This window comes from Schistocerca nitens, chromosome 5 (genome assembly GCF_023898315.1).
Source record: "Schistocerca nitens isolate TAMUIC-IGC-003100 chromosome 5, iqSchNite1.1, whole genome shotgun sequence".
NCBI classification, from domain to species: domain Eukaryota; kingdom Metazoa; phylum Arthropoda; class Insecta; order Orthoptera; family Acrididae; genus Schistocerca; species Schistocerca nitens.
In genome coordinates, this window is record NC_064618.1 from 513,443,770 (window position 1) to 513,471,041 (window position 27,272).

At 39.3% G+C, this 27,272-nt stretch overlaps 1 protein-coding gene across 1 annotated transcript in view; it reads left to right on the top strand.

The window, feature by feature from the left end:
* LOC126260068 (facilitated trehalose transporter Tret1-2 homolog) overlaps positions 1–26,048 on the top strand; it is a 101,077-nt gene extending 75,029 nt beyond the window's left edge. Inside the window, exon 5 of the mRNA XM_049957265.1 lies at positions 25,409–26,048. Within this exon, the coding sequence (XP_049813222.1) occupies positions 25,409–25,738 (330 nt within the window). The 3' untranslated portion in view covers positions 25,739–26,048. The remainder of the gene's footprint in view (positions 1–25,408) is intronic.
* Positions 26,049–27,272: the final 1,224 nt, after the last annotated feature.

The window sequence follows — 27,272 nt, forward strand, 5'->3', positions numbered from 1 at the left end:
CACCTCATAATAACGAGTAGGTAACCGGAGAACACCATGACACTCGAACATTCCCGTACCACAGACGAAGTGGGATTATCGCTACCATCCAGTGTTAGCTGAGGAATATTTAAAAAATGGCGCTGTTAATATCCTCATTTACTTTTATTTTATTTTATTTTATTGAATCTATATCACTGTCATTTATCTCAGTATAGTAATAATATTGTGTTTTTCTAACGGTATTTTGCTTTATTTTGTCCACATTTACCTTTTTAATAGTACGTACTAACGCCATCGATTTTAATGATTGTTTTCTGAATATTGAAGTCTTTTAATAGAGGATTCTTGTGGTAGAACTGCTCCAAACAACCTCATGTATGGATCCGTCACCCTGATTCTCTTCGTAATACAAGTTACCTTATTCTATCTCGACGGTCTACTTCATGTATTTTCTTGATTCTGTGGTCCTGCTAAGCAGAGGGTCGAGAGCTACAAGAGAGCTCGTACATGGGGCAACTTGCTCCAAAACCACTTAACCACGATTTAAAGAACACTTCTATATTTAAATATTCTCGTAACTGATTCAACATAGAATGAAGATATCATTTATTTCAACGTGCTCATAGCTAGTGCCTACATGATACTTCATCGCATAACATATAGCTGATCAGTCGGTAAATAAGTCCGAGATTATATGAAACTTCCTGGCAGATTAAAACTGTGCGCTGGACCGAGACTCTAACTCGGGACCTTTGCCGTTTGCGGGCAAGTGCACACTCCGCTGGAGAGTGAAAATCTCATTCTGAAGTCGGAGATTATTTTAACAAGCTTCTTTTGTTCCGGCGCGAAACCATTGTCGTCCGGACCTCTTCTTCTCTGCAGTCGACAGCTTCCCCAAGCTGCGACGACAAAGTGTGAACAACGTCTCCATTGCAAGTAAAACCACTCGCTCGTCGTCGCGTATTGTTAATAAACTGTGCTCATATTTCTCCCTTCGTGTCTGCGCACGAATTAAAAAAAATACGCCTACAGTACGCAGTCCACTGCATAATAGCTACTAAAATACATTTTCTAACCCTACGAACATCTTTCAACATTCTAAGAGAATAACAATGGAACGTTTTACTCCAGAAAATATCATGCTTCCCTGCAATACTTTGGAATAAAGGATGCGTGCTCTCAAGTGCCTCGTTACAGAATAATATTTCGTTTCATTTGTTATCCCTATTTATCTTTGTATCTGTATTGCTCTGAAAACATCTGCACAACAGTGCAAACTTAGTCGGTATGCGCTGTTCGTCTTCTTTGCTAACATACCTGTTCCATTCCGTAACGGTACTTGCTGTTTCTAATACTTATTCCCACTTTATTCTTTACCCTCAATATTTCATTCCAGTACTATTCGGTTCTGTCTTGGATTCGTTTATCTAGTAGTGTTACCTGTAATGTAACAGTGATACACAGCGGTAATGACAGGTGTATTGCTGATGAGTTGGCCGATCAGAACCTAAATTTAATGGTATAATGGCGTGGCAACGCTATATTCAGTTGTTCCCGCAACAACAGGAACCACATTATACCACTATTGTATCTGAGGGTTTTGCATTAACCTGAGTTTTTTGGTGTACTTTTTGGTGAATAGATATTAGAAACATTTTTACTGTTTTGTAGATATTTTCACAGTGGTAATATGGGAAACAAACCGAGTAAATCAAAATCACATTATTATACTCCAACGAGGAACTGGAAACCACGAGTCCCTGATACCAAACTATTCCGAAAGTATCACTGGACAACCTCCGAAATTTTGTCGGTGGATTTTGGGTTCATCCTGTATTTTAGTATCTAAGTTCGTCGCCGTGTGTGGAAGGGTAAGCTCCTTCATCGCGGTACTTGTTAGCTGAGAGCCTACCCCACAGCTGGCTAGAATGAAATCCATATCCGTACGCATTATAAAAATGTCCGGATGTATGTATACATGGATATATAAGCAATAGCCTTGCCGCATTGGTACCACTGGTTCCCGTCATACCACCGATGTTAAATGCTGTCGTATTTGGCTAGCACTTGGATGGGTCATCTTCCGGGGCTGACGAGCGCTGTTGGCAGGTGGGGTGCACTCGGTCCATTATGAGGTTAGTTCAGGAGCTACTTGACTATGTAGTAGCGGCTCCGGTCACGAAAACTGACAACGGCCGGGAGAGCTGCCCCTCCAATCTGCATCCCATGATGCCTATCGGTTGAGGATGACATGGCGGTTGGTGGTTACCGTTGGATCTTCAGAGACCTGTTCGGATAGAATGTATATATGTGTGTAAGTTTCACGCCTACTACTAAACCACTGGACTGATTTCAACCAAACTTAGTCACTGTGTGTGTAAGAAGAGGTGGGGGTGGGGAGATAGATCAGTTAGCATTGTAGCCCATGGGGTGCGAATTCACAGACATTCAGTATTTGAGAATGAGATCACTTAGTGACCTGCAGCCAGTTTTACATGTAATTTCAAGCCTTTACAATACTTTTTCTCTCTTTGATAACTCCCTAAAATGATGAAAGGACAAAAGTCTATCGCTTGCTACATTTTGGCTGTTCATGCAGTAAAAGTGACGCATCAGGCATGACCTTTTAATTTATTATTTCTTTAGTAATTACCGTGTCGGGACGCATTTTGCTGACAATATTCACTTATGCTATTGAATTCCCCTTTAAAATTGTATCAATGTACGATACATAGTTCAGCAGTTATGACGTCATGAAAGGCGAGATATGGGAAGAACTGCCGTATCCTACAAGATGTTTAAATCTGTTACTTCTTTCCTACTACCTCTATTCACACAACACAGTTCCTATGTAGTGTCCGCATCTGCCACTGAAAGCCCAGACAAAATTATATTACATTATATTACTGAGCGACACATAGTTCAGGAGATAATGACGTTATAAACATAGAGATGGATGTGAACGAAACTGAAGGGCGGCAATCGCTAGAGATACAGGTGGATTATGTTTACAAAAACTGTGTTAAATATGTTAAGTATATGTACAATATACGTGACACGTGCGTAATCGGTCAGAGCCACGGGTGGAAAGCTTCTTCTGAACCGCTGGATCAATCTCAGCCAAATTTGGTACACGTGCTACTTTCTATAAGGGCGTGTTGAAAAGTGATGCCTCCCATAATTTTATGTTAAAACTCCTAAAGATTTTTAAATAAAACAAACGTTATTTATGTTCTACATCTTTATTCTTCGTGTCTACATATTTGTAGCCCTCTGCCGCTAAAGGGCTACGAATTGTAGCGTGTAGCATGGCAGTGTGTAACGTAACTTTGTCGGTGGGTGAGAAACAGCTTGCTGTGCTACACAACCGAAGACATTTTTTACACATGGAGCATCCCCTTCTTCACCATGACAGTGCCTGGCCCCAAATGAGGGCTGCAACATTTGCAAACAATACGACACTTTGGGTTCACTGTTATTTATCATCCTTCATAAAGTCACGATTTGGCCGCATCGGATTGTCAGCTGTTTCCAAAACTCACAGAACGCGTTCGAGGACTTCACTTTGATCGTGATTAAGCGAAGAAGAGGAGAGGTTGTGTCTCCGTCAAAAAAGTCAAACCTTCTACAACAAATTGGTCTCTCGTTGGGAGAGATGTGCTCGTCACCAGGGCGACCATGTTGAGAAATAAATACGTAAACATGAAGAGTAAAGTCGCAGAATGTAATAAGCTTTAAGAGTTTTCACGCGAAAACCTTTCAGGCGTTAAATTTTCAGCACGGCATCCTATCTAGAAGGAAATACTGTGGGAGTAAGAACGAGCAGCCTCCTATTGGGACAGGGACGATAAAGTGGAGAGAGAAGGGGTTGGAGAGACTGACAGGGGGAAGTAAGAGGGAGGGGCGAGGAGGAATGGTCGGAAAGAGGGGCGAGCAGGAGTTGGACAGAGATAGGGGGAGTAGGAGATAGAGGGAGGAGGGGCAGGTAGACAGAGAAGGAAAAGAGGAAGGTGATGGACAAATGGTTCAAATGGCTCTGAGCACTATGGGACTCAACTGCTGAGGTCATAAGTCCCCTAGAACTTAGAACTACTTAAACCTAACTAACCTAAGGACAACACACACATCCATACCCGAGGCAGGATTCGAACCTGCGACCGTAGCGGTCGCGCGGTTCCAGACTGTAGCGCCAGAACCGCTCGGCCACCATCGGCCGGCAGGTGATGGACATAGAGAGGCAGTCTTCACATGTGGTGTTCCTCAAGGTTCCATCTTGGGAGCATTGCTTTTTCTTTTGTACATTAATGACCTTCCATCTGTTACGTTGCCAGATGCTAAGTTTGCCTTGTTTGATGATACAAACATTGCAATAAGTAGCAAGTCAAGTACAGATTTAGGATAGCTGCCAATCAAATTTTCACTGACATTAATAAGTGGTTTGAAGCTAATTCACTGTCATCAAGGGCATACCACAGATTTGCTTAAGCGCCTAAACAAGTATGTATTTGCAGTGAGAATGATGTCAGATCAAGGAATATAAATACAAGAAAACTTGCATACTTTGCTTACTTTTATTCTATTATATCATATAGGATCATATTCTGGGGCAACTCATCAAACCGAGCAAGAGTTTTTTGGTTCAAAAGTGTGTGATACGAATCATTTGTGGTGTAAATTAAAGAACGTCATGTAGAAACCTGTTCAAGGAACTTTGTATTGTAACCACTGCTTCTCAGTTTATTTATTCCTTAATGAAATTTGTTGCAATTAATACATCTCTTTTTCCAACCAGTAGCTCCATACCATTTTGCTGGAAACTCCTTCTATTCTATAGATGAATACCTTAACAGACCCTGTAAAGCAGCTTTAGTAAAAATGTCTGTTAAATTTCAGTTTTGACAGCTCTCGGTCACAACAGTCAAGATTAGTTACATGTGTATAATAAATTTATTACTAGTGCATTAGAGTGCTTTATTCTGACAGAAAGTTAATTTTGTAAGGATTAACTGTTCCAGTTTACTGCATTGTATTAAGCTATTTCGACAATCTCCTGACAAAAAATTGGGGTACTAAGTATTACATTCAAATGTTTTATGTTTTTATGTTACACTCTCTGACATGTTCCACACCCGCCAGAATCATGTAATTTTTTGGGTCTATGGAACGAAAACTTAATTTTAATGTAATCTAATTCAAGGAGGAGGAGATGAACAGATAGAAGGATGAGGAACAGATAGACATAGAATGGAAGGAGGAAAAAGATGGGCACAGAGAGGAGGAGAAGGAGGAGAAGGAGGAGGAGGAGGAGGAGGAGATAGACAAAGATAGAAGACATGGCCTTAGAAAGGGCGTGGAGGAGATGGCAGAGGAGATTGACTTAGATGGGGTTGGGAGAAGATGGACAGAGGGACGAGGAGCAGATGGACAGAGAGGGTGGAGGAGAAGATGGATAGAGAGGGAGAGGAGGAGATGGATACAGAGTTGAAATAGGAGATGGACAGAGGAAATGGACTAACAGAATAATGGAAAAAAGATGTCTGGACAATGCCTAGCACTTTTAATGATAAAATAAGAGCAACAACTGAAAAAAGGGTCATCATGAGGCTTAATTACCTAGAAAAGAATTGAACTAAGATTGGCTGCTCCCAGTCTCTGGACAGTGACACTGTACATCTAATAATGTGTTGTCATGAGGGTTTACCTTACCATAGGTTCACTATTCAAATTTTGAAAGTAAATCCCTTTACCTCTATCACAGCTTTTTGTCAGTTTTCTCAAAATAGCAAATTTTAGGCCTAGTAGGAGACCAGTCTGTAATTCAATTATTTCCTAACACTTCAGTCCATTCACCCAGCACAAACCTGTTTCCACAGTATTTTTACCATAATCAAAAATGGTTCAAATGGCTCTGAGCACTATGGGACTTAACATCTAAGGTCATCAGTCCCCTAAAACTTAGAACTACTTAAACCTAACTAACGTAAGGACATCACACACATCCATGCCCGAGAGAGGTGGCGCAGTGGTTAGCACACTGGACTCGCATTCGGGAGGACGACGGTTCAATCCCGTCTCCGGCCATCCTGATTTAGGTTTTCCGTGATTTCCCTAAATCGTTTCAGGCAAATGCCGGGATGGTTCCTTTGAAAGGGCACGGCCGATTTCCTTCCCAATCCTTCCCTAACCCGAGCTTGCGCTCCGTCTCTAATGACCTCGTTGTCGACGGGACGTTAAACACTAACCACCACCACCACCATGCCCGAGGCAGGATTCGAATCTGCGACCATAGCAGTCGCACGGTTCCGGACTGCGCGCCTAGAACCGCGAGACCACCGCGGCTGGCTTACCATAATCAATACATACTATACTATCCATATCAAACTATAAAATAGATTCTCCTAGCTTATCTAACATATCGTATAACCTAAGTCTTGCATTTGATGTAGTGAATACAGCAATAAAAATATTTGCAATAGTGTTATTTTCTACATAACAGTCCTTGAAATTGTACTTAATCTGCACCTTATTCTTATTAATAAATTTTATAATTATATTATCTAATTAATCATGCAATAATCTCTTATAAAACTGTCATAGGTCTGTAACACACTCAGTTTTACTCATATTTTGTCGTTGTCCTAATTTTTCCAAAATGAATTCAGACATATGTTAGCAACATCAGATTTTCCTGGATTTTCTTGTATTCTGTTAGGATACCATTCAATATCCAGTTTTTCTTTCACTGTTTTGCACTGAAAAATCATGAGGCCTGGGTTCTAATTTTACTTCCATAAAGTCTTTTAAATAATTCTTAAACAACAAATTCCTTTTATTTTTAAAATCTCACACTTCATAGAATCCAAAAATTTTGTATCCTTTTTCCACAGCTTTCTTGCCTCATCAGTTGTTGAAGCTCTAATAAAACTTGTTTTGTCATCATTGTGATTATATTTATTTATTTTTTTCTTCTGTACATTTGATACATAAAGGAAACAACAGTTTTTCGTTTTTATTGATCTTTATCTGTACTGCCAAAACTGCATGATCCAGTCTGCTAGGTGTTGATATTTCGCATTTCATAAATCAATCCATTTTTAGAATAATATCCTTGGTCTATATATTTTTATTGAATGTCATTCAGGACAATAATCATAGTGTTGTTTTGTTTGATATACACTACACTCTTTGATATAGTTTTTGTGGTAACACCATCTGCATTAGCTCTTAATTTTATCATATTATTATGATAACCACAAAAAGCATCTCACAGATTCAAAGACTCCACAATGTCAGCTAACTACTTTAATTTCTTAAGTCCTTCATACTCTGCTGAATAAATACAGTTACATTCCCACATCCCCACTAAATTATATCCAGAATGTTGTACCCCACTACTTTTTGTTAAAGTCTTTTGATTAAGTCATCCATAGTCCCTTGACTGTTCATTCTTGGTGTTAATCATTTCGTTTTTCAAATATTTTCACAACTATGACCAAACCAGCCCTGATATTGATAAATGGTACTGTTTTCATTTTCAAAATCATCTACTTTTGCTCCAACTATACTTAACTTCGCCACCATTAAGAGCATGTTGAATATTATTATTGTTTAACCTATTTAACAAAGCTATAGATTATTTACTATGATTTTCTTTTTATTCTTCACCCAATACAGCAATTCTTCCATCAGGCAAATATTTAGATCTGTATATAGCGACGAAAATCCCTGCAAATGTTAAAATAACAGAAAGGATCGGTATTGGCTATATATAGAAACTGTTTTCTTATGTCTAAGCAACTGCATTCATTATTTCTTTCCTCATATTGAATACATAATTTTCTTTAACCTTCTGACTGTGCAGTCTGAGATATATTTCTGTCTTTTGGTTGCTTAGTGCCAACTCAGTATTCGATGTGAGGAACTGGTCCTATCTAATTTACATTTTCTTGCACATTGAAAAAATGTGGCAAGTAATCTTTCTCTAATTCTTTCAAAACAAAAATTTTGGGAAGTTGCTAAGAGGGCCTGCCATCTATAATTTTTAGAACTAACTACTTTAACTCTAATTACATTAGTTTAGTTCCTGTGTAGAAAGTAGATGGTTTTATTGTATTTTCAACACAATACCTGAAAATGAATTGTGAATCATAACCTTTAGAATAATGAGCTATGAATGTGTAGTTCCTGTTTTCTTCAGATCTCATCCACATACAGAATTCATTATTTGGCTAAATTCCAAAGTGTATCACCATTAAAATTATGGGATAGTATGAGATTTGGAAGATTTATACCAATCTCTTGTTGAGCTTCATAATCAAACCTAATGTACCTTTCAGTATAGGTACAAAAATTCTTATTGGTATTCCTTCTTTACAAATTTTAACTGTTTCCTTGTAACTATTTCATACCATTCCCAGCACTGGCAAACACAATATTTCTTATATTATCCATTAATATAAGAACTGTCTTTACCACAGTTTTGGTAACCTTTGTCTACAAATTCATCACCAAACTTTCTGTTACATATACCACCTTTTTGCAATCCATATTCCACCTTCCATGCATCTTGATGCCTTATCCATCGTGTCCCAACCGAATTTCAATAAGTTCTGGCTCCACAACGATGAAATCTGTCCTGAGCAATACCCCTTCTTCCACCCTAGTCACAACGCTCTATCTCACCCCATCTCTCCTTTTTCCTCTCTCCCTCCTTGCCTGTTTGTTCTGCAGGATCTCATAGTCATAAACATCATTCCAATTGTGATGACCCTGGCCTGCTTTATCTCGTCATTGATTTGTCCTCAGTGTCGATGTACTGGCTGCTACACTGGCTGAAAAATGGGTTGTGGAAGTACACCAACTGTCTACTGTATATGGTTTAGCCGATAGATGCACAGTTGCGTTTCACAATCTTTTACTTTCACTATTCACAACCCCCCAATATTACACAGTTATATGATCAGTGCACTATTGTTTAACTTTCGATAAGCCTCATTAATAGATTTCAGGCGAACCTAACCACAAAGTTCACATTTCTTGAAGAATAGAAACGTACATTTTACACATGGCCTAATTTTTTAACACTTATTCCACGGTTAAGTTGAATCATTGTTGTTGTTCTAACCAACATGGGGTTCTCGTCTGAAACTCAGCCATGGACTGACTGTCTCGTGAACAAAAATTGGAACCTTATATATTCTCACAATAACAGGTGCTGAAACTATGCATTGTTTGAAGTTTGATTTACAGAAATTGCAATTAAAACTACACTCATTAAATTAACTGAATACATTGAAAAATTGGTTCATTTTAAGTTTCTTCTACTGCGAGGGTTAAGCCGAATTATTTGTTTAAATCATTAGATTAACAAATATTTTTACGCAGACAGTACTTTTGACTAAACTTTTAATTACTTTGCAATTAATTAAGGGCTCACTTTGCTAACATGTTCTCAAAGAGAGCCAAATAGATACTTTAAGATTACTAGTAGCTGTCCCTCCAAATGTTTATAATTAGTACAGAATTTACATTTGTTTATACGTCAACAATAGAATTTATGTTACGAAACAATTTCACCCTATAATGAAAGTATTAACTAGGAATAGTCAAAATAAATTAGAAAATCAATGGCATACCTAAAACTAAGCACAAAATTCGATGTGGTATTATATTCTTTAAAACTGAGGATCACCCTTTCTCTCTTATGAAAATGCAGATTATATTCACGTATGTTAATGGTAATCAGTTAAAAAAATGAAAAAAAAAAACGAATTTAAGGAGGCAGATAGCGAAACAAGAGGGGAAGTAAAATTTTCCCAACTTGCTTCATCACACGATCATGATCATTTCCATTCACCTTCAGCATTACCATTAAAGCATATCACCATTAACATTATCAACACCTATTTAATTCTTATGTATAACCTTGTAAAAAGATTAAAAATCTTAAATGTACTTCACCATTGGGTTTTTCTAAAAAAAATCGTTATCATTTGTTTTTCTCATATTTTAAATTTGTTTAACATTTTGCTGAGGAGTGGTTTTATACGCTGCCAATCTACCCCTTCGAGGGGAGTTGAAATAGCAACAACATAAAATGTCATAGGTCAAAGGTAAAGGTTCTCTACAGTCAATATGTTGTCCTTCAAGAAATATTACTCGACACTACATGGGCAATACATTATTTGCTCTGGGTATTAGAGACTATAAGGAGTTACCAAGTGGTCTGCAAGTGAACATTTCGATCTCTGTCCACATGTCAGACTCACCTGTAAAAACGTTACTAGTTTTTAATCAGCTTGAAACCAAGATAGTAAAATTTGTATGAAACGGGAAATAACGTTAATTAAGAATTAACCGTCTAATAAACAAGAGAAATCACATTAAACTGACTGTAACTGTGATTGAGAGAATAAATTACAACGGCAAGACCCATCATGGAGACTATACCGGCAGATGTCACTAGTTCGCGGAACCAACAATAGGTCGAGAGACTGTATTGTGATTGTCTAACATTCTGCGTGGTGTCTGTTGTTCTATATCGTGTCTCCCTACCACTTTCGCACAACGATGCTCTGAGCGTGTTTTTTAGGGAATTGACTATTTTGAACCTGGGACCTGTTGCTGGTAAGGAGACGTCAGACCACACATGACATGTAGAGTTCAGAAGAGTTCAGTGAGACTAGCGATGATATAACCAAATACTTAATGATTTCAGCATCAGCTCCACTGCACTCCCTGTAAAAGAATCTTAATACTAACTAAATTTAGTGGACGGGTTTCAAGGCTTTCCTATTTTTAGTTATCTGGTAAAATAACGTCGAAAAAGCGGTTAAGTTTACCATTGGAAATTTTATTCTACTCACAAAACATTGTTTAAAAATTGCACTATTGATAAAAGAAAATGTTTTAATACAGGATGATAAAAACCAAATGCGTTCAACAAAAATGTGAACGAATATTCCGAGTGGGTTTCCAAGTTCTACAATGGATCGAAGGATGACATATGCCATATCACACCTATAATCTAGGTTTAAATTAAGTTTCACAAGAGAGAAAACTATCAAAATGGTATACAATGACCATCAATTATCTTTAATTACTTATCCAACTTACAGTGGCTGATATGGCTTCTCAATAACTATATAACAGAAAAATCATCACGTTTCAGAGTTTTACTTCAAGTGGCAAATGTGAACACCATGAGCTTTAATTGACGATCGACACTAGTATTACGCAAAAAGGGGGTGTAACAGATGAGACTTCTGCAGTTCTGAGTGAAGCTTTATGCGCTGTTATGCGGCATCGTATGCGTTCATTACCTTGTTGGTGTTCGTCAGGGGGCGGCGGACAGCACAGCTCCACTCACCTCGCCGTCTCGGATGCAACTCTCTCCTAACTTCTCCTTACTACAATTTACCGAAGTTGGTTTAAAAAAACTATCTGGCTGTGTTTTCATCTGACCAATCAGGATCTCAATGTTAACCTTAAGCTCTGCCTACAAAAATTCTGTCTATGCAATGAGAAACGTTATACTTTTCGTGGTGGGGCAACGTTTTTAAAGTTTGCAACGTAACAGAGACGCGAAAAAGTCTCACGCTAAAACTTGCAGTTGGTGTGGTCTTTTTAGGGTTATCATAAGATCTATACTGTTCTTCTGGAGGGGTCTATCTTTTAACATGGGCTGGGGGGGTGATCCTGACGTAACAGAGACGCGAAAAAGTCTCACGCTAAAACTTGCGGCTGGGGTAGCCCTTTTTGTGTTATCGTAAGATCTATACTGTTCTTCTGGAGGGCTCTAGCTTTTAACATGGGCTGGGGGTGGTCCTAGCGGTTAACTGTTGACGTGGGTGTCCGTCCCTTATTGTAGGGCCTTCCAGCTTAACACGGTTCTGCTCTCAGCTTCTCGTTTCTCCCCTCGGAACTGCGTCTGTCTCATGGTGGGAAGGTATGACATGCATTTAGGCATTCTTGTGTTAGTCTGTGGTATTCCATTTGCTCACTCGTTACTCGTATTACTTTGGTTAATTTAATGTCACGATTTATTCGGAGCTATGTGACATACTACTGGATTTGCTTATCATGTCAGGGTTTTCATGGAATTTGTTGGATTTGCCTGACACCTTACATATCACCACCCTTCGAACTTAATTTTTGCACTGAAGTTAGGCAATGATTGAATCGTTGTGTAAGTCATTCAAAAATTATTCCGTTATCTAAATTTTGTTGCCTACTGTTCAGCCATGTTATTCTGTTCTATGCTAGTTTGTATTACTAATTTATGTTTTATATTCTTCCATATTGTTATCAAAAATATGTTTATATTGACAAGGGAAGAATATTTTTTCTATTATAATAATTATTTTTTAATTATTTTCTTTCTTTATTTAATTGTGAGGTTTGTTTTTTAAGAAGTTTGTTATCGAAAGTGAGGTGTCTTTCACATCGATTTTCTTAGAAATATTGATTTTATAAATGTAGTAATTAAGTAAAATCTATTCCTAACACATTTTCCAAATATCATTTACAATTAAAATGCTTTTGTTTCTAGGCACTCATTTCAACATTGTTACACTAACAAATAAGAATAATTTCCAAGAATTGCTTTGACAATATATATATATATATATATATATATATATATACATACACAAGTATTGAGATATTATCCTATCAAATGGTACAAATGTTAAAAAAAGGGAAAACATCCAACAAGATAATTTTTTATTCTTTGTTTTTATAAGGAGAAAATAAGTAAAATATAGTTATTCTTTTATTTTTATGAGGAGAAAATAAGTGGCATATAGTTTTAGTGTTTATTATGCCTTATTTTTGTTCTTTATATACTGTCCATTTAAGAACGAATGACTTATTTTTATCGATAGTCTATTTTTTACTTAAGTCCATAGTCAGTGACTGTTATTTTGTAGTTTATTAGCTGTCTGGTGTGCTTAACTTATTTAGTTTTTCACACGTTTCTTTTGCACAATTCCTACATCACATAATTTGATTTCTCACATTCACACAATCCTATGTATGTTTAAGCATGAGGTTGGCAAATGATTTTTGCACGAAGGTGATGGACTTGAGCGAGATGGATGTGGGCAAGTATTTGATGTACAGCTTCGTTCGTCGTTCCTTGTTGGCTTTGCAAGTGTGTGTTGCTGTTGTGGAGGTCCCATCATGGAATGGAGCTGTGAGTGCAGAATCTCGTGGTTTACTGGCTTTGTATGCGTGAAAGTCATCGTGATGTGTCGCTGAAAGCGGTCGTTTTTCGTTGTAATACTTCGCAGATGACTAGTTTACAATAGGATAGGGATTTGGGAAGGTATGTCGTCTATTCTTCACCCATCTTCTTTCTTGGTCTCAATCTTGCGAATCTTCAACTTCTGTTCTTCCTGCTTTTTCTCTGCTACTTACTTGCTTCTTGGTTCTTCTCTGGGCAGGATATGGAAATATTTATTGATAACTAGTCGCTTTGAAGTTCTCCTCTTAGTAACAGTTTGATAAATTGTTTGGGCGTGTCATTTTTACTTTGTGGAAGTTTTCTTCAGTTTCGTGCATCAGCATGCAGTTTAATAGCAGTAGTGTGACTTTTACACATGTTTTTTGCCAGTGGTGGCTTGACCTAGCCGTCTTCTCGTCAGGCCGTTTTTTGCTTGCTCCGCTGAGTTGGGGCGTCCCAGGCTTTACGAGCGGTGAAAGTCCAGTGTTTGCTTGTCAGTTCCTGCACGGGTCCCTTCCGTGTTCCGCCACTCTGTGGTTCCATGTTCTGTCCCAGCAGGGTTCCGCCTAGCGGGCAGATTTATTGTCCACTTTCGATACTAGGGCCCTCTGTTGGTCTCGCTGTCCTTTCCCTTCTCTCAACGCTTCTGCATTGTAGGAATCGTGTCTTGCTAATTACGTCCTTTTCTTTCTTGATACTTCTCTCGTTGCAACTTGTGGGTCATTGCATCTTGTCCTTGCTGGAGTTTTTATAATGGTTCTTACAAAAAGTTTTACTTATAATCATCTAACATATGTCTAGTACCTACATTGTTTTATACCTTCTTAAAAGCTTTACAAATTTCGGCGCCCTTTCCATGTTACAATTCTAAGATATTTTGAGTCTTAACTTCCACAAAAATCCTCAAATTCGTTTATTTTTTATTTTTTGTGTAGTATCATGGTGTATAGCATTTTAGTATTTCATGCTGTTAGACTATCTACGTTTTGTCCCTTCACCTTAAGCTATGGTACTATTCGTGTTATTTTTGTTTTTGTTTTTATTGAAACTACTTTCTTTTTCCCACCTTCCTCTCTCTTCATTCTTCTTTCCCCTGACGATCTTATCTGCAACATAATCTTGAAGTATTGTGCTGATTATTTACCAGTATTAAAAGTAATCTTCAAACTTGTACTGAAAGTGTTTAATACTGCCAGTCTTAGGTAAAAATACCTCTGCTTTATCTCGTAAAATACCCGCTAATTCTCTTTTACTGTGTTCCGAAATACCTTGAACTCCTTGCAATTTTTCGTCGATTTCTTTATGGACTTCTAACATGAGTTGAGGCGATTCCCCCTTTTGTGCATGCCATTCTAATTCTTCATCCTCTTTATCTCGCATCATTCTTAATTGTTTGTTTATAACTGGTATTTCTTCTAACTTTAGCTTTTGCTCAAAGAGAAGTGTGACATTCCTGAATGTTACGCTACCTTTCCCCATATCTATTATCGCTCGTCTCTCATTCAAAAAATCTGCACCTATAATCAAATCTACTGTTAGTTTAGGTATAATCATGAAGTTGGCTTCGATCTTTTGACCTTGCCACGAAAGAGTTAACCTTGTTTGTCTCGTAACTTAAGAAGCATTGTTTCTAATAGGACTTTAATCTTGCGTGTTTTCAGAACTGGCAATTCCTCATTAGCATTACACTGCATGAATAAATTTTTTGAGATCGCAGTCAGTTCACTTCCACTATCAATTACAATATTGACTGTGATATGCTTTACCATGGCCTTCACAATTGGTTGAATTTGAAAGGGTTGGTTCTGTTCTTCTTCTTCTTGCATCGACGAATCCTCCACTGAATCATATATGAGTCTTTTTAGGAATTTCCCTTGTGAATTCGAACTTTCTGTAGGATGAGCTCCGACTGCTACTTCTCTTTCTTTTATTTCCTCTTCTCTATTTCTTCCTTCATTTACGCTTTCTTCAACATCCTCTACTTTTTCCTCATCATCGTCTATCTTCTCCTTCTTCGTCGCTACTTCCACATAATCGCATCTAAATGCTCTAATTATCGCTTCATAACTTCCTTCATTATATACGTTGGGTTGTGTGCCCACTCGTAACTTATTTTCAACTTCTGTCGACTGCACATTATCCTCATTGAATTCGCTTTCCCTGGTTTCCATCTCAAATAGCCTTGCAATACTCATTACTTCGTCCTTTCCTCCTACATTCATTGTGCATGCCTCTGGTAATTCATCTTCCTCGTCAGTATTCTCCCAATTAATTTCGTCCCAACACGATATTGTTATTTTCTTGTCTTCGTTTTCATCTGGTCCCTGCGGATTTGTTTCTTCCTTCTTCTCTTCTCGTGATAAGAGTTTTACTTCTCTGTTCAAGGTGCTGCAATTGTCCTGGGTCGGTGCGTCATTCTGTTTGGCATGGGCGCTTAGCTGTCAATTCGAACGTTTATCGGGGTTTGGTGGTCTCACCTCCACCTCTTCTATCTGTATTCTCTTTTCTTGTTCAGCTTGTTGATATTGGTTTCTTTGTTGATAATTTGTCGGTCTATTGGTTCTCCAGTACCCGTTCCGGTTGTCGTTATTCCCTCTGTAATAGTTGTTGCCGTTCCTGGTGAATTATAGTTATTGCCATATTCTCTTCTAAATCCATAACCGGTTCTTTGTTGAAATGTATTGTCGTTTCTTGGTGCGAAGTTATCACATGGTTCGTAATTATTGTTTCTTCGTACTGTGTCTTGTGGATTCCACTGCTTTTTGCTTTAGTTTTCACGTGCGCTTCGTCTTTTTCTTACGTCATCTTCCGAAAATATGAACTCTAGTTCCCTTAGGATACCTTTAAATGCTTCGACGTCATTGCCTCCGCGACCTACTAATGATTGCTGGTATTTCAATGGTAGCTTCATTGCGCATAATTTAATCAACTCTCCGTCACTGTATGGTACATCTAAGCATTGATTTTTCTTTGCCATTAATTCGAAAAATTTCACGGGACTCTTCTCTTCTGAATTTTTAAAATATGGGTTCTGTAATAATTCGTACTTCACTCTGTTCTGTGCTTCGCTGGACCAATATCGTGAGAGAAACTTCTCTCTGAAATCTTCGTACGATCGGCATGTCGCTGCAACATTCTGCATGGTTTCTGCGACTGTTCCTGACATGTGTGCACATATAAAGTCTAATTTGTGTGCTAGCGTCCAGTGTTCTGGTAATCCTACTCGGAATTTATCAATAAAAGTTCGTGGATGTAATGAGTTTCCTTCTCGAAAGTGTTGAAATTTTCTGACTGTGAGGAAATGATCGTTGTCGTACTTCGTCATAGTTCCATATGAAATTCGCGATTCTTCGCCAATTTTGTTTCTGATCATTTTTCCCGTCGTTCTTTCCGGTTGTGGTAGATCCATTGGATATTGTCCACTGTAACTTTCGCCTACCCTTGCGTAGTATCGTTGGAGTGGTACGCAATAATTTTCTTCCATCGGTTGTGAACGTGTAGCTGAATGCATTGCACTGTACTCTTCGCGACCTGGCTTTCCATTGTCACGTATTGGTTCGGTATTTTGTCTGGCTAACCTTGCTGCTTCATTTCACGATCCAAACTGTCTTGAAACATACATTTGTGGTTCCGCATGTGTTTGTGGTGACGTTTGTTCATCAAGAATTTCGAAACGTGTTTGTTGCTGTGCAGGCTATCTGATTTCACGTATGTTACTTTCCGCCTGTGATTGGAATCGCAAATGTGTAATATCTTCGTTAATTGCTTGTTTTTCCGGTGCTGTTACAGATACGGATGTGGTTGCAGACTCCGTGCTTGTTCGATCCTGTTCACTACGCTCTTCCATGGTTTGCAACAACTCTGTTCTCAATTTCTGAAATTGTCGCTTCGTTTGCGCTTCTATTTTGACTATGCGGTTATCATATCTTTTCAGCGCTGCTTTTGTGATACGTTTGTGTAACACACTGTTTTCAACAACTTCACGCGCTGTACCTGCTGCTTGGCTAGTAATTTCGTTTATCTGTTTCTCTAGTTTCTTGACTTCTCCCTGGGTGTTGTTACGTAATGTTTTGATCTTGTCCTGAATGTCATTACGCAATGTTTGTACGTCCGCTTGTAGCTTGTCAATGTCTGTTCTCAATTGATTGTGACCCGTTATTAAGTTTCCTATCACTCGAGATTCTTTTGCCTCGTCTTCAATACGACTTAGGTGTAACTGAATTTTTTTGTTTTTTTCTTTAATCTCTTGCATTTGTCTCGTGGTTTCTGCATTCTGAATTTGAATTTGGTTCGCTATGTCTTTATTTTGCCCTGTCATGGTTTCCGTAATTTGTTGTAATAATTCTGGTGGGTCCTATTGCGTTTTCTTCCGACGTCCTACGCTCTGTGTTTTCGCCCAAGTGTTGGTTCGCAACCGATTGCATTGATCTGTGCTGTGACACGTTTCTGATCGCATTCCTTGTACTCTGTGGTGACGGAGCTCTGATTACTTGTACTATGGGTTCTACGTATTCAAGACGCAAGTTAGAATACTCATCGACTGTCTCTCTACTTTCCTCCTCGTCTGTCGTATGCTGACTTACATTTTCTATGCCTTGACGTACATTATCCTCGTTATGGTGCGTTGTATGTCCTATTTCTCGCGATACTGCATCGTCTGTTGTACTGTCCTCTATTCTCTGTCCATTTTCATGCTGGGTATCTACCTCAATTCGGTCAAGGTCTCGATTTGCCATTGCTAATCATTCCGAATCCCTTATTTTCTGTTTTAAAAGCAATTCACGCGCCCTACTTCGAGTCAACATGCGCTCATACGATCTCGCGCGTTTCATAAACTTTTTGTTCACACGACTTGACACTTATTATACCCAAGACTGACAATCCATTCACTTACTTGTTGGGTCAGAACCAACTTGTCAACGATGTATCCGCCACCTGTGCGCTTGCGTTGGAGAGAAAACTTAATTCTAACCATTTTTAAAATTCATAACTTAATTATGCTATTGTCTCTGCTAGAATGTCGCACTTTTTATTGAATACTTTATTACTATCTATCGCTGCAGCTTCTGTTTTCAACTATTTATGCCTTTCAAAAATTTTTTTTTTATTACGAAAATTTTTTAACACGATATTTTTCGGACCTAGTTAGGCATGTGGTCGATCTTCAATCATGATATTTTACAATCCTGGCAGGGTCGCCATTTTCTAACATTCTGTGTGGTGTCTGTTGTTCTATATCGTGTCTCCCTACCACTTTTGCGCAACGACGCTCTGAGCGTGTTTTTTAGGGAATTGACTATTTTGAACCTGGGACCTGTTGCTGGTAAGGAGACGTCAGACCACACATGACATGTAGAGTTCAGAAGAGTTCAGTGAGACTAGCGATGATATAACCAAATACTTAATGATTTCAGCATCAGCTCCACTGCACTCCCTGTAAAAGAATCTTAATACTAACTAAATTTAGTGGAAGGGGTTCAAGGCTTTCCTATTTTTAGTTATCAGGTAAAATAACGTCGAAAAAGCAGTTAAGTTTACCATTGGAAATTTTATTCTACTCACAAAACATTGTTTATAAATTGCACTATTGATAAAAGGAAATCTTTTAATACAGGATGATAAAAACCAACTGCGTTCAACAAAAATGTGAACAAATATTCCCTGAGTGGGTTTCCAAGTTCTACAATGGATCGAAGGATGACCTATGCCATATCACATCTATAATCTAGGCTTAAATTAAGTTTCACAAGAGAGAAAACTATCAAAATGGTCTACAGTGATCCTCAATTATTTTTAATTACTTATCCAACGTACAGTGGCTGATATGGCTTCTCAATAACTATATAACAGAAAAATCATCGCGTTTCAGATTTTTAATTCAAGTGGCAAATGTGAACACCATGAGTTTTAATTGACGATCAACACTAGTATTACGCAAAAAGGGGGTGTAACAGATTAGCCTTCTGCAGTTCTGAGTGAAGCTTTATGCGCTGTTATGCGGCATCGTATGCGTTCATTACCTTGTTGGTGTTCGTCAGGGGGCGGCGGGCAGTACAGCTCTGCTCACCTCGCCGTCTCAGATGCAACTCTCTCCTAACTTCTCCTTACTACAATTTACCGAAGTTGGTTTAAAAAAACTATCTGGCTGTGTTTTCATCTGACCAATCAGGATCTCAATGTTAACCTTAAGCTTCGCCTACAAAAATTCTGTCTATGCAATGAGAAACGTTATACTTTTCGTGGTGGGGCAACGTTTTAAAGTTTGCAACGTAACAGAGACGCGAAAAAGTCCCACGCTAAAACTTGCAGCTGGTGTGGTCCTTTTAGGGTTATCATAAGATCTATACTGTTCTTCTGGAGGGCTCTATCTTTTAACATGGGCTGGGGGTGATCCTGACGTAACAGAGACGCGAAAAAGTCTCACGCTAAAACTTGCGGCTGGGGTAGCCCTTTTTGTGTTATCGTAAGATCTATACTGTTCTTCTGGAGGGCTCTAGCTATTAACATGGGCTGGGGGTGGTCCTAGCGGTTAACTGTTGACGTGGGTGTCCGTCCCTTATCGTAGGGCCTTCCAGCTTAACACGGTTCTGCTCTCGGCTTCTGTTCTCGTTTCTCCGCTCGGAACTGCGTCTGTCTCACGGTGGGAAGGTATGACATGCGTTTAGGCATTCTTGTGTTAGTCTGTGGTATTCCATTTGCTCACTCGTTACTCGTATTACTTTGGTTAATTTAATGTCACTATTTATTCGGAGCTTTGCGACATACTACTGGATTTGCTTCTCATGTCAGGGTTTTCATGGAAGGTGTTGGATTTGCCTGACACCTTACAATTGTGATGTTTCATTTATTTCTTAGTTACTAATTTTACATATGATCTGCATCCTGGAAGATAATGCAATCCATGATTCACAGTTATTTTATTTATTTATATCCATAGTACATACATACATTACCGGAAAACAGATTGTGGACATATGACGTACAGAAGCTACTAAATCGCGGGACCGTCGAGTGCTCAAGCAAAGCCCGATATTTTCCAGAGCTGTGACGTAAGCTGTTCTAGCAGGCCGAGTCGTACCGAAGCACAGCTCTTGTTTTGAAACGATGTCATTCAGAATAAAATTCAAGAACTTTTGACAGCTGTGTTTCCATCGTCATCAAGACCTAGAATCCATCGACTTCGAGATTAAGCGTATTGGTTAGTTAAAACTAGGAGACCTCCACAGGACAATCGTGGGAAATTTATGAAGAGATTTCGGTGGTTCTTGGTCTAATTAATTGATGGAGATGTGGAAACAGAATTAGTTTTAAATAAAATCCGGTAGATTTTCTCTGGATTATATGATAGGTACATGGTAGCCCTAAGAGTTGTGTAATGAAACTCTGTTCTGAAAGTTTGTTGTTTTTTCAAGTCTGTGTCGGTGGGCATTCACCACACTTCACAGAAGTTGGCCAAAAGCATGGTGTTAGTGCGCCAGTCTTGAAGAGCGCGTACAACTGGTAAAACAGGCCACAGCCCTTATTGGCAGCGCTGATTATGTCCGACCTCCAAGCGAAATTCGTGTCTATGATAAGACCAAGGTATTTGACTATGTCACAGCAAGTCAGGTCAGTGCCAACCGCTGCCGAGGCTGTGTTTCTTTCTTTATTGTTATAGCAATTGCTCACGAAGGGGCCGCCTGGCAACGGATAGAATCACTTTTCATACAAAAGCGACATAGATTTAAAAAATGTTTTATAATACTTGAAAACGGATGACGATAAATGATGTTTGTTTAAAACATGTTGGTGGACAATATTTATGATTTTTAAAACATTTTAAATGTTTTCATTTTACAGTTAAAATATAATCTCCGATGATAATGTGAATGATAATCTGCTATGGTGATGCTGTTGGCAAATGAAAACGAAAATGGTCAGGATGAAGGTGGAATAATGAGTGACTATGGAACATTGAGGAACCGCAGATAACGACTAAAGGTCGGTGAGGTGTAGGAAGAAGTGGGAGGGGACAGAAATGGAAGGATGGTCAGCGTTGTGAATACAGATCTCAGGACGGGTGTCATTTTTGGGGAGCGGGAGAAGACTAATGGAAGATGGGATATGGTTGTAGTGGCGTTATATGGCCTGGTTTTTAGTGTGTGGGATTATGGGTGCCGGAACTGTCTTTTGCTATTAATGTGTTGAATACTAAGGTGCTCTAGGAAGAGAAGATGTGAGAAGAGGCTGATTTGGTATAGGATACTAGCTGGGGATGGAAGTTGGGTATGGAAGGCGAGGTAGAGTGCTTGTCTTTTCAGGATTCCGAGGGACTTGTAGAATTTAGGGGAGGCAGACGTCCATGCGACGTTGGCATAAGTGAGGATTTATTGTTTATTGCTATTTAGCGTGACCAGATTATGACTGAAGGTCCTCTCGTACATCTGACCAGGAACAACACATACCAGAGATTTCACAAAGAAGTTCACAGTAATAGTAGTCATAATAATATTAACAATTATAATAGTAATAATAGTAATGGTTGACACTAACAATAATAATAATAATAATTATCATAAAAATAAGAGAATGACATAAGGATTTAAATAAATTGTTTTAGTACATTTGAGTCTGTGATTAGAGTTAACAGGAGTGAAAAGAATATTGGTGAAGAAGAAGAAGACAGTGACAGTAGAAGATAGGAAACAATGAAACACAAATAGAGAACTCTGCTGACAAGAAGGGGGGGGGGGATTTTGCGAGACTAAGCACAGATCTGAGTATAAGATAGATAACTATTGTAATAGAATGTGGGCCATTAGCTGTATTTTGAAGCTCGACAGGGATTTGGTACCTCTTATATTCTATGGAAGATTGTGTCGGGTTCCTGATATCGAGAATGATTTAGAGAATTTGGCAATGTTATGTGCTGGTACGGAGAGTATTTTATTCTGTTGGGAGCGGGTGTTTCTGCTATGCTGTTCAGATAGTAGTATAAAAGATGACGATAAATAAGAGGGATAAATAAATAAAGATAAATAAGACGACGATCGAGCAAGCATAGGGTATGATAGTCTCTAGGCTTCTTAGCACGTAACCATGATAATTGTTTGCTGGAAGAAGTGATATGGTCGATAAAGGGAATGTCACAAATGTATCATGCACAAGCATTCATTGGCAGTTCCAACCTGCATGTGCTTTCGTGTGAAAGTCCTTGGAGAATAGCATCACCATAGTCGAGTATAGGAAGTAAAAAAAAATGGTTCAAATGTGGCTCTGAGCACTATGGGACATCAGTTCCCTAGAACTTAGAACTACTTTAACCTAACCAACCGAAGAACATCACACACATCTCCATGCCCGAGGCAGGATTCGAACCTGCGATCGTAGCGGTCGCGCGGTTCTAGACTGAAGCGCCTAGAAGCGCTCGGCCACAGCGGCCGGCATAGGGAGTACATGTGACGCTACAAGCTTCTTATTAAGTTCGAAAGAAAACACTTTTTTATGTTTGTCTAGTGAGTGACGTGATGCTGACACCTTCCTACAGACTGCAATTGTGTGATCAGTCCAGTCTACGTGATGATCTAGAATTATCCCCAAAGAAAGAATGTAGAAGTAAGAAAGTTTATTTCTGTGTCGTTTAGGATTAATGGTGGAAGACATTCTCTGTATTGAGGAGTAACGAGTCTTTTGTGGGCGACTAAAATGTTTTAAGTTTCATACATAATTTCTACGGCCAGTTTGACAAGGCAAATAAGTCAGTATTTATATGCTGGATGGATGCGCACTAGTTTTTTGGGTCTGCACTTAGATGTAGCTGGAGATCGTCAGCGTAAATTTAAAGTGGGAGAGAACAGTTGAGACGTCATTAACATATAATGAGAATAGTTGCGGTCCCAGTACTGATCCTTGAGGGATTTGTGATACTGCACTCCTCCATTGTGACCTTTTTGTTCCAATCATTACACAATGAGTGGAACCATTCTACAGCACTTGAAGAAAGGTTTAGGCTTTTTACTTTAGCAAGTAAAATTTCAAATGTGAAATCTGAAAAGCACATAATAGTCGCCTGCTGTTTGTCCATGGCTTAAATCATCAGTCACTTTTATAAGAGCCGTCTCTACTCATGTTGCGATTGACCTCCACATGCGGTATGTTTATAGTTTTACTCGGTTTCCGGCTTTGTGCTGGATGTTGAGGAGGTGTGAATTCCATGTTAGTTTTGTGTCGAAGGATAGTCCCAAGTGTGGATGCCGAGGCTGGCACACTGTTCCGCTTATATAGGTACAGCAGCAGCGTATGTAAGCATCCAGAGGAAGGATGCAGTGACACATAGTGGGAAGGCTAGTTGGGCAGTTCTTGGCAGTTGTGATCCGCAGAGGGACTGAGTGACGGCAGGTGGCGTGAGGGACTGGCGCTCCGTTTGGAACTTTCGATCCTGTTTCTCTTCTTTGTTTCCGCTCGTTGTCCAGTGCCTGGATGTGTACCCCTAATCATTTTGTTTTGTTCGAAATGGCGCGGCTTGAAAACTGAGCAGATGTTATGCACGAACAACGTATCACTAATGAAAATTGTCATTGTATTTTAATAAATCCTTTGTACTGTTAGTAGGGTACTGTTTTGGGGTGGGGTGAATGAGGGTACAGCAACAGACACAAGAACTTCACTTATTACTAAGCTTACAGCACATGTATTGCAAAGGTGTTCAATGAGTACCGCAACACATTTTTGTTTCTGAAAGAAGGTTGGTTTCATTCAGGTTTCCAATATAGCATATTAATCCCCATCTTTTAACTGCAAAACCTTATTTTTCAACAAAATCTCCTTTCAATGCGACAGCCTTACACCAGCTAACTGGGAAGGCGTGCATGGCTGCATGGTTCTATTCTACTCGTCGACGACGAAGCCAATATTTTGCCGCATCAATAACCTCCCCATCATCCATGTACTGCTATCCTTCACTGACCAGACAGATGGAAGTTGGATGGTGCGAGATCCGGACTATGGGATGGATACGGAAGGACAGTCCAATGAAATTTTGTGGGCTCCTCTCGGGCGATGCCTTGCGTTATCATGGAGAAGAAGTTCATTTCCATTTTTGTGGCCACGAGCATGTTGAAGTCGTTTCTTCAATTTCCTGAGGGAAGCACGACACAGTTCTGAGTTGATCATTGTGCCATGAGGGAGGATGTCAAACAGAGTAACCCTTTCACAATCCCAGAAGATCGTCGCTGACTTCATGACTTTCTTGACTGAGGATGCGCCTTTGAACTTTTTCTTCGGAGGAAAGGTGGTTTGGCGCTGCTCCATGGTTTGCCATTTTGTTTCCCATTCCAAGCCATGAACGCATATTTGATCGCCTGTGAAGATATTCGACAAGAAATTGTCACGATAAAACTCGTAGAATGCAAGCATTTCCGCACAGATGGTCCTATGTTGCCCTTTTGGTCTTCTGTTAGGCGCACACCTTTGAGTACAGTAACTGGTGGACGAGTATGTCAGCACTACTAACAGAGACGTTCAGTTGAGCAGCGAGGTGTTTGATTGTAATCCGTTTTCCACCTCGAATGAGAGCGGCCTCACGTTCCAATATTCCAGGAATCACAAATTCAAATGGCTCGGAGCACTATGGGACTTAACATCTGAGGTCATCAGTCCCCTAGAACTTAGAACTACTTAAACCTAACCACCTAAGGACATCACACACATCCATGCCTGAGGCAGGATTCGAACCTGTGACCATAGCGGTCCCGCGGTACAAGAATGAAGCGCCTAGAACCGCAGGAATCACAGCTGTGTGCGGCCGGCACGAGGGCAAGACCTCATTGCGATGCTGACAGACGCCATGCTTAACGACTCACCGTGCTTTTTTTCACAGCCGGGTCGCCGTAAACTCACTGCAAGGCCTATGAATATCTGTGATGCTCTGGTTTTTCGACAGAAGAAACTCAGTGAAAGCTCTCTGACTGGACTGTACCTCCGTTACAGACACTATTTTGAAGGCTATGTATAGCACCGACACCTATCGGAAATTGATGAAACTATAAGGGCTAAAGCGGAAATATTGTGAAATATTGCCGTTTCAGCCCAAACAACAAATTCCGCATTTTTCGACCAAAACTGGTCTAGGAAAAAGTGTTCTATTTATTTTTGAACGGCCCTCGTAGAATAAACCTGAAAATGTAAGCTGTCTAAAGCCTCAACGTCTGTTGTGTTATGCAGGTCACCTACAACCTGGGCGCCAACGCGCTCACGTGGACCGTGGTGAACGAGTTGGTGCCTTCCTCGATACGTGGTCTCGCCAACTCGGCGGTGGCAGTCTGGACGGCACTGCTCACCTTCGCCTGCATCAAACTCTTCCAGGTGGTCTCTTCTGCCCTCGGAACATACGTTCCGTTCTGGTTCTTCGGAGCGTGCGCCATTGGGGACTTCGTCTTCACTTTCTTCTTAATTCCCGAGACGAAAGGCCGCACGCTGGAAGAAATCAACGCCGAGATGAGGGGCAAAGCTATGGGGAACGTAACGACTGATGGGGAGAAGCCTGGCCCCTGATGTGTGTCCTGTAGGCAGTGTGTTACGAGATCGTGTTCGTCGATTTTCTGCAGGACCCAGTCCACCCTGTTAGGAGGCAGCTGATTCTCTTGTCGAAGTGGATTAAGCACGCTTCTTTTAAGAGGAAAGGGACTATTGCTAATGACTAGATATACTGTTTCCGACGAGGATGCAGTAATGTCTTTCCTGACTACCTCGAACAGTGCTTGCGTTGTGGAGTTCATTGGGCATCAAGCTCGAAATAATTTAGTCAATTCGACATAGCAGTTCAACTCTACAGCACAACAAGCTACTGACAAAATGTACTCATATCTACACGATCTGATTAATGATACAAATGTGATGAATACATCAAATTGCATACTGTTTAAAACAGGAATTATTCGTCTCTGTGTGACAGCAAACAAATGTGTATTCGTTTTATAAACTTGTTCGCTTTAATTTCAAGTAATCTAATGTCTCTCTCTGTATTGTTTTGTTCGTAAATCTGTAAACTGTTGTTATAAATAAAACATGTGCTTCATGAAGTGAAAAATTTATGCTTTCGACACAGAGTATGAAATAACGTTGGATGTAATGAATGTGACGTTATAGGGATAGAAAAGAATGTTTAACTATTGGTATTCTTGTAAGTGTTCACACAGAAAGAAAACGCCGCCAATTTGTCTGTAGTGGTGCAGATGGTGGTGTTTATTCACTAAAATATATTGCAGAACAGTGACTAAACGCCTGGGAGACATGAAATATCCGAAAACTGAGACATGATAGAGAAGAATGCCTTCGGCCAAACCAGCACTTCACCTATGAGGAGAGAGGAATGTTAGAAAATAGTATGACTGGCTGCAGAACTGTGTTCGGAATAATTGTCGTGGGATCTTTATTAAATCTACATACTGAACAGAACTAAGATTATTTATCGTACGATTATGCTTTCACTTCAAAGTTAGAATATATTCTGTAATCTAGTAACGTTAGTAAAAACTAAATATTTTCTAACAATCATGTTAGAACGGATCAACGGATCACACATTTAAGCTGTTCGTCAATTCTTAAAAAAACTGAATTCACTGACTTGTTCACCAAAATACTAATAGAGGAAAGTGGGGCAAGATTGCGCACTCAAAGTTTAAATAGCGATATACTGAAGGAAACGTCACAAATTACAGTTATATTTTAACTGACATTTCATCTGAATTTTGCCTGTCCGAAAGTCATAGAGACAATTTAAACTGTAATTCGCACTTAGTAAAAAAAGTAATGCGAATGCGCAGTCTTACCCGAGCGTGGGGTAGGGGTGCGTTTCTAGTGGGGTAAATTTGCGCATTATTATCAAATGAGAAAAACATGTGTGTCATTTAGTTACTCATCTTTTATTTCATTTATAGCGTACATAGACGTAATATATCTTGTTTCTCAGCATATAACAGTTACTGTTGATACAATATTTGACCTAATGAACAAATCTGGGCCTGTCATCAAAAACATGCAAAAATATTCCTGTCGGACGAAAATATTTTTAACAGAGATTTCAAAT